The sequence below is a fragment of the Vicia villosa genome, linkage group LG5 (assembly GCF_029867415.1).
Source record: "Vicia villosa cultivar HV-30 ecotype Madison, WI linkage group LG5, Vvil1.0, whole genome shotgun sequence".
Lineage (NCBI taxonomy): Eukaryota > Viridiplantae > Streptophyta > Magnoliopsida > Fabales > Fabaceae > Vicia > Vicia villosa.
The window spans coordinates 25,603,086-25,611,989 of NC_081184.1; the positions used below are offsets into that span (position 1 = coordinate 25,603,086).

Genomic DNA, 8,904 nt, shown 5'->3' on the forward strand with positions numbered 1-8,904 from the left:
CCTTAGAGAACTCCTCTTCCTATTTGTTGATGAGGTTTAATTCCTTGCTTAAATCAGACATCTCCTTCGACAGCTCTTCAAGCCTTTGGCGAATTGCTACGGACCTCTCATCCTTGGGAAGATGCTCTTGACGCTTCTGGCTAAGCTGATTCTTTATTTCTTCAATCACCTACTTTGCCTTGATTACAGTGTCGACATTGGTCTTCACAGTTGCTTGCTTAGTGTCAATTAGATCTTCATTTTTCTTCGTTAGGTCTATATTCTCGAGGAGTGAAGGAAGGAGTTTGGCAAAAGCTTCCACTGCGAGCCTGCATAAGTCAGAAATCTCTAACCCCTGCAGTTGAGTACAAGTTGCTGAAGCTCTTGACCGAGGCTAGGGTCATTACGCAGTGAGTCGACCAATTCGTGACTAAAGACATGGAGTTTGAGCTTGTTAGTCAAGGCTTTGACCTTGGTAGCTTCAGGCCCCACCTTGTCAGTGTACTCCCTAGACTGATCCGAGTCAGAGAGAAAAGAGTATTGGCTCACGAAGCTGTCCAGCCTCGCTAATGCAGAGTCGACATTAATATCCATAGGGGAAAGCGAAGCGTTGTCTTCAACAGACGTCGTCGAAGCCGAGTTTTTCTTTACTGACTGGTCAACATTACCATCAACAGTCGGTGGAGGTGAAGGAGCCTTCTCGATAGTTGGCAAGACAACCGTAGGTTTGTCGGCATGAGGAGTTTTAACAGATGTCAAAGGAGTGGACTCGACAGCCGGAAGATCACCTTTCACGCCACCAGGCTGAGGAGGAGCAGTTTCGACAAGGTTAATATTGACTTCAGCAGCCCCCAAAGCCGGTGAGCGATCTGAAAGACTAGAGTCAGAACTAGTCGAATAAAAAGCATAGCATGTAGCAGGACTAGTAACAGAGTCAGAATCACTTCGAATAGCCGTGACAGTTAAGTCGATTAACTCACCAGCGGCTGAAGCAGGTTCCTCTTGAGAAGAAGCGTCATTGAAGAGAGGAGTGTATTCAGCCACATCGGTAGCTGCACCTTGTGGATTAGAGGGGTCAGCCTGAAATGAACAGAAAAGATTTCAGAAAATTTTAATCTTGGCTAAAGTCACAGACCCATCGTTGTTTAGTTCGCACTTGAAGTGCTGGGTCGAAGGTCCGATGCAGCCCATCCCCTTTTGAAGCTGCTGTAACCATAGGAGAATCTGGTTGTTTAGTTGGAGCTTTTGGAGAGGGAGTTACCGAAGCTACATATGAAAATGAAGTTTAGTACAAGACAAAGTCGAAATAAAGGTATTCTGAACAGAAATCTTACTTTTTTGTTTGAGAACTAAAGACGAATGAGTTTCTTCTGATCCCTCACCCGATTCGATAAGAAGCGCAGCTCCCTGAGACTCGGGGCCTTGGGTTTTGGTTTTTGTTTTTTGACCGCCCCACCTTCAGCAGAAGACTCCTGCTTTCTTTTATGCGTGGAGCGGGGGAATTGGTGAAGGGTCTTAGCATCCTGAGATGGCTGGAAAAAGATTGTTATGTAAAGTCAAAATTATGATTCGACACAGAGAGTTAGGTTAGAGAAAATTACCTTCGGCCCTTCAGAAGCATGCATTTTGTCCTTCTTGGACGATTTGGATTGGGGAGACGGAGTGGTCGAAGCCACAAAATGTTTTCGACTCTGGAACAAAGACAGGAAATCAGAATCAGATGCAGAAAATAAAAACCAAATACATATCCAGACATGAAACAAACCACAAATCGAACCTTTATAGCAGTCGAGATGGGTTCATCATCAGAGCTGGGGGTGTCAGTTTTTGGCTGCAAAAGAAATGTCAGAACAAGGCAAAACATGAAGACAGAAATCTGCAAGGTCGAAGACATACCTTTGCTTTGGAAGTAGCAACTTTATCAGACTTGGGGGCAGGATTGTCCTTGACAACTGCAAGAGGAACAACTAAAAAAAGGGATAAGTTAGTACCAAAAAGAGTCGAAGAAAATGAAAAGGGTTTTCCAAGAAGTTGTTACCATTAGGGATGGCAGTGAGTGTTCTCACATATCGAGGAGCAATATGCAAATCATCTGGATAGTTATCTAAACTGTACTTCGTCGATTCCACTTTAACGACCTTTTTCTTATAAGCATTCTCAACATCCGACCAAGGACAATAATACCAATCCGGAATCGGTGGTCGAAATGCTAAAGCTAGAGGGCTAGTAGGTAAGGGAGGAAATTTAAGTTTTGAAAAATGAAGTGCGAAGAGATATTTGTCTTTCGCTAACCAGGGATCTTTAAAGAAGGGATCTTGCTGGGTACCTTCTCCCTTAATACCTCATCCGCTTGAGAGATAGTTCGACGAAGATCAGTGGGCAAATATACCACCCCAAAGTACTTCTGGAAAGCTTGAATTTGTTTGATATTGGTGGCCTTACATTGAGTGGGTTTACCCTGCAAATGAGCAATAGAAGGAGTCATTTCTGAAACCTTCTTGTCAGGGTCGCCAATAAAAGTAACAAAATAAGTTCGCCATCAGGTTTCAAACTCATAAGTACAGTAGAATGATGGTTTAAAATTTGTGAAGACAAGAGAGGGCCGTTTTTTCCATATGTTGTCGTAATCCTCCTTAACATGCTCCCATGCTTTGTCATTAAGGACGTCCAGCAACAACTCATGAGAGGTGTACAGAGATCTGGGGACCAACTGACATATGCCAAATTGTCGACCCACCAGATTGGGCTGATAGGCTGTCAAACTTGGGCTTGTGCTCGCAATGGAGTAGGACAGAAAAGTGGGGACCAAAAATCGACGCCAGGTGTTGATAGAAAGTTTTTTGTGTTCTTCCCTCACCGGAGGAAAAAGTTGGTTAGCCACTTAGGGCCAGACTTGCCGTCAGCAAAAGGGGCCATAGATGGTTGAAAATCAACCCTTTTCAGCATTAGGCCGAACATCAATTTGAAGAGGTCGAAGTTTGGGGCACCCTTATCGACAGGAGTCAACATTGACAAGCGCTCCCAAACACTACAGATCCTGTCCAGAGGACAAGTTATCTTTAAATTCCTGAAAGGTCTTAATTCTTCAGTAAAAGTGGCATTTAGCCACAATTGCAGTAATCAGAAGGTCCATGCACCAGAACATTTTTCTTTTTTGTGGCATTGGGATTGTAGCGTCTGATTTGTCGGGCCACTTCTGTCAAAGATACATAAAAGTTGGCCAATATCAGTTGTCCTAAAGCGACGCCCTCACCATTGTGTAGGTGACTGGCGAGATAGGCGAATTGCTTCGCCACCTGCATGGACCTAGAACAGAAAATGCATCTCGACGACCAATATGTCAAGAAGGAGACATGTTCCCCATCACTAATTTCGGGGGTGTCTTTGTGATGATGATTGAGAAAATTGTTGAAGGTTGGGTTTTTTGTTTCGCCAACGTCGAACTTTACAGGGATCACTTCGACGTCCACATGGTTAAACGTGGGACCAAAGGGTTTTAAACCTGTAATGTCAGCAACATCCAAAAGAGTGGGAGTGATCATACCACAACCTGTATGGAAGTTGTTCGTTGAACCTTCCTAGAAGAAAAGTGCAGATGTCAATATGCTGTGGGAATAATGAATGCCTTCTTGCGACATGTTGAGAAGGGTGTCGATACCCAAATCTTCCCACAGTTTGCCCTTGCTGGGTTTCAAGCGTGCCATCCAGGCAGCAAACTTAGGGCATTTCAGTGGAGGAGCCGTTCGAAAATTCCTGTCATAAAAGCGCAGAGAGAGGGGTCTCGGAGAAGTTATTAAAGGTCTGGAGTCTTTTCTAGTGGGGAAGAAAGCGCCTTCATCTGTGGTATAAATTTCAGAAGGAGCATCGACGGGTAATGGACCTAAGAAAGATAAGGGGACACCTTCAAGATGAAAAGGAATAAGTACCTGAGATTGCCATATTTTATCTTTTTCGTCGGTGAATGGAGGTTCAGGGACATAGGATTTGACATCGACGAGGCGAAGCTCATAAGACTTGGGTGGAGATGTGTTTGAAGCAGAAGCCACAGTTGTTGTACAAAGAAGCTTTTGGAAGAAGAAACGGTTTGAGAAAAACAGTAGACGCAGAGAACTCAAGGAGAAACGATGAAGACGTAAAAAGGAGAGGAAGTTTTTCTGAGAAAAGACTACTTATAGCCAGCAATAAACGTCATTAGTAGGAAGAGACGTGGCGAGGAAAAGGGTACGTGGAACTTGGTTTCTGCACGCGTGGAGCCCACTGTCGCTATGAAAATAGCGCCATCGCATTGCACTAAATGATCCCACGTCTCGAGGAAGTGAAAACATGGGGGAAGCAATGATGACATGATGTCAGCGGACAAGACGTTACAGTGAGCCTATTCCACTAGGTGAGCGCAAACGTTCAAGTCGAAACGAGGGGAGTGGAAACGTTGGGTCAAATTCAAGATTTTCATAGATGCCACTTTCACGCATCATCTGCAGGTCAAAGTGACATCTATGAGGGTGCATTTTTTTACCCTAAGAAAATTCTTAGAGGCAAAACAAGACACATGTCCTCATCAGAGGACTCCCTTATTCTAACAAGAAACCTGCACAAAAGAGAAACAAAGCAAATATCGACAGTAGATGATGTCGAAATTGTTAAGAGTCGAAGCAAGAATAGAAGTCGAACCTGGAGGATCCATACTTAGTAGATTTTTAGATGAAGTGTTCGATAGTGGGACGCGGTGTCGATGAAAGACGGTTATTAGAAACAAGTGAAGCGCGAGAGTTCAAAATTCAAAGTTTGAAATATTAAGGAAGCGGTTACCAGACTAAAATCGTGTGCCAAAGGCTCCAAACACAAAGAAAGATCCTGTGAGGCGGTTGCTGATAATTTGAATCTTAGCGGTAGATTGTATTAGGTGGTTACTTCATGTAAAGCCTATAAATAGGCTAGAATAATGTAGAAAAGTGTGTTCACTATTACGATCAAACTACTTGTTTACACTCTGCCCATTTTCCGCCCTTCACGAAACAAGAGTTGCTAAGAGTTCTGATGTATGTGAATCACCATCTTTATTTTCAATGCAATCCTTTTACTTTTTAATCATATGCTTCGAAGCTTTCATTTATATTGTGTTCTTTAACCAGTATTTATTTTATCTTTTGATCATTTGCTTCAACCAAGTAAATCGAAACTGGTTGTTGCCATCAGCCACCCCTGAGTCAACGCTATCTGGTGGTCACGAGTCACCCTAGAAGGTCAGGGTCGGAATAATCACAATACTACAAAATCTAAGTCTAGGTTCGCCCCGTCGGTCACGAGTCACCTGTCGGTCGAATCTAACAGTTAGCGTGAAAAAACATTGTATTTGTCACCAGTCTTAGGAAATCGTTTCTTAGGCAAACACTTCGACGTGACAAATACAATCCCAAAGAACTCTAGCACGTGGTCTTAAGATCAACTGGTCGATCTTGCAAGTAACCCTTAGTTTCGAGGCTTTGGGAGGACCAGCGGTTGTTTACCAATTTCCACAGTAAACATAAATGTGACCGACTAAGAATGAAAATATTCAATAACTAAATCAAATTAGCATAAATATTTTTAGCATAAATATACATTAATGATTGATACATCAGTATTGCACTTGTTAGTAACTATATAAAACCACCCAATGAAAAAACATGTATACAATATACATGAACAAATAGAGGGTGATAAAAAAAAGCAAATTTTTTAGCTTTTCAAGGCTTCTTGGTTGTTCCAGCAGCTGCAAGTTTGTACGTAGAAGCATAACTATTAAACAAAGCAAGTGCATTACTTGTAACTTCTGCAACATTCTTCGCCCTAACCTTAATCGTCGCAACCCTTTTACTCATCCTGTGACCAGGAAACGATTGTACACAGCTACTAGCATCTGTCAAGGCAGTGCTTACCCATGTCTCATCATTACTTATGTGCCACAACACTTTATCATTTATGATGGTGTTAAATTGGTTCAATTTTTTTAGTTCTTTGATGGCTTGAGTAAGTTGGTCTACACTATCATTGATTTGATTCACACAATCTTGCACGGTTAGATACATCCTTTTGTTGTTATCATCAATTGTCATGAGTTCTTTGGCTACATTTAAAAGGTATACTCTTGTTTGTAGAGCTCTAGAGAGACTTACGGATAAGGCAAGCTGGGCTAAGTGTTCAGGACCATTTATGGTTGAATGTGAGAATTTGTTAAGACAACGAATGCATAGATTAGGATAGAGAGTTCCATTGCAAGATGACTTTATGTAGGTTATTGTTTGAGAATTATGTTTGGCCAAGGAGGACTCTAAGAGGAGTGAGAGAAAAATAGTTAGTGATATGAGAATATGTTTTTGTGCCATTTGGTGTTACAATTGAACCTTGGATACTTAAAGTGATATGATGGAAAAAGAGAACTTCCAAAGCAAAAATTTAATGAAAAAGCCTATGAGATGTGTTGCTTATATATAGAGAGTTCCATACATGTTCCCTAGTGCAATTTTTTAGGTCAAACTCCCACATGCAATATTATGCATAGCTGTTTTGTTACTTTTCTTTGCTGTTTGGCTCATGTTGCGTTTATTGAATTCGACAACTAATGCTTGCATTGATTTACGCCAAGCATGGAGACAAACATTAGGACAAATATAAAAATAATAGGAGCTGGTCGGTCAAAAATCTTTTAATAGCATTAGCTTTGATTTTTTTTTTAAGCAAAAGGGATTCATTAAATAGCACTAAGGGTGCTACAACCCAAGAAACAACAAGAATACAAAAGGAGAACACCTCCCCTCAAAACAATAACAAAGCACTAGCCTAGGATCAATACACCACTCTTCCCAAGTACCATTAACATCCCCTTTGTAGAAGACAACCAACCAATCCCAAGAGATCAATTTGATCAAACTCAAACCATCAAAGGAAGAAAAAACAAAATTATTGAAAATGATATCATTCCTACATTTCCAAACTACCCAACAAAAAATCAACCCAAAGAACCAACCTAAATCCAACGAAAAAACCATTTTACAAGCGCCCTCCAACCAAAGTAAATGTTCAACAATGGTAGTGCTCGTACCAACAATAGGCAACCGAAGCCACAAACACAAACGGTTCCACCAAAGAGAAGTTATCTCCCACAATAAAAAGAGATGCTCTAAATCTTCCTCAACTTCCAAACACAACGGACAAAGTATCATGCCATCGTTATCAAGAACACCTCACTTTACCAATTCCAACTTCGTGGGAAGTCTATTCCAAATTAATCTCCACCCAAAAATATGAATCTTACTAGGCACTTTCGTTTTCCATAAGCGGGAAAAAGCCAACGATAAAGAAGATGAAGGAGAAGAGGAATTCTCAACGGATACCGACAGTAAACACAACACTAACGCATTATAAGCATTACTTACCGAAAAACCGGAAACATCCCGCCACCACACAAATTTATCCATTTCTTCACCAAGAGGAGACACCAGAAGAAGAATAGAAACTAAATACTCCCGTTGGGCCGCGGCTGCCCCGTGAAGCGAAATACCCAGAAAAAAAGGCTTCCAAACCCACAAAGCACCATTCCAATCGCCAAGCTCCGCCACTTTGCAATGAATATCATCCACCAAACAAAATAAATCCGGAAAAAGAATGCTAAAAGGAGTATTTCCCAACCAAGGATCAAGCCAAAATTCAAAGACATTACCCGCTCCAAGTTTGTAAGAAATTGCGTCTTTGAACCAATTTGATGAATTGTTGGAAGAAAGCGCTCCTACGGTACAAAGATCCCTCCACTATAGAGAAACCTTGCTCCTAGAATTAAAGGAAGGCTTTCTAAGCATAGCTCTTTTAATGTCTCCATACCTACAAGAAAGAAAGTTAGTCCATAAAGAGTTTTCATCCTTCAAGATCCGCCACTTCCACTTGCTCAATAAAGCCATATTAAATCTCCCACAATGTTTCACCCCAAGCCCCCTTTTTAACTTCGATTGGCACACCTTATCCCAACTAATCCAACTAATCTTCTTCTTCTCCCCACAACTCCCCCAAAGAAAAGAACGTTGAATGGAGATAATATCTTTGATAATAGAAATCGGAGCCTTATAAAACGAGAACATAAAAATCGGAATGCTAGACAAAATAGAATTCAATAAAACCACTCTCCCTCCAATAGAAATATGTTTGTGATGCCACCCTCCAAGTTTTCTTTTGAGCTTAGAAACAATAGGTCTCCAAACCGCACACCTCCTCGGATTAACCCCTACCGATATACCAAGAAAAACAAAGGCCGAGGAACCAATGTCGCAACAAAGAAAGGATGACGCCGCTTGAATAAACTCCGGTTCAAGATTAACCCCAAAGAGCCTACTCTTAAATAAATTAACTTTGAGGCCCGAAGCAAGCTCAAACCCTCTAAGAATAGCTTTAAAGGCCCACAAATTAGTCCAAGAATCCTCTCCAATTAGAACGGTATCATCCGCGAATTGAAGGATTTCTAACTTAGTGTTTGAATCCAAGTGAAAACCCTTGAACTCACCCAAAGAAGCCGCCACATTTACCAAACCCGCTAACCCTTCCGCCACCAATAAAAAAAGAAAAGGAGAAAGAAGGTCTCCTTGACGTAGACCTCTAGATACTACAAAATCACCGGTAGGACTACCATTGACAAGAATAGACATAGAACTATTAAACACAAGCGCTTCAATCCAACTCCTCCACCGATCACCAAACCCCATTCTCCGAAGCAAATACCTAAGAAAATTCCACGACACACAATCATAAGCTTTTTCAAAGTCCACCTTAACCATCATACAACTCTTCTTAGCCCTCTTCGAATAATCAATAAACTCATTCAACACAAGAACCCCATCCAACATATTTCTTCCCGGAATAAAGGCGGATTGACATCTAGAAACAAGTTTATCAACCACG

At 41.4% G+C, this 8,904-nt stretch overlaps 1 protein-coding gene across 1 annotated transcript; it reads right to left on the bottom strand.

Annotated features, from left to right (window-relative positions):
• Positions 1-5,705: 5,705 nt before the first annotated feature.
• Positions 5,706-6,344, bottom strand: LOC131606410 (pectinesterase inhibitor 9-like). Its single transcript, XM_058878640.1, has one exon. The coding sequence runs from the start codon at positions 6,342-6,344 to the stop codon at positions 5,706-5,708; it is 639 nt and encodes a 212-aa protein (XP_058734623.1).
• Between the last annotated feature and the right edge of the window lie 2,560 nt (positions 6,345-8,904).

Bases quoted from the DNA above. Each gene is read 5' to 3' on its own strand.
- LOC131606410 (XM_058878640.1), bottom strand. From the start codon at position 6,344: ATGGCACAAAAACATATTCTCATATCACTAACTATTTTTCTCTCACTC.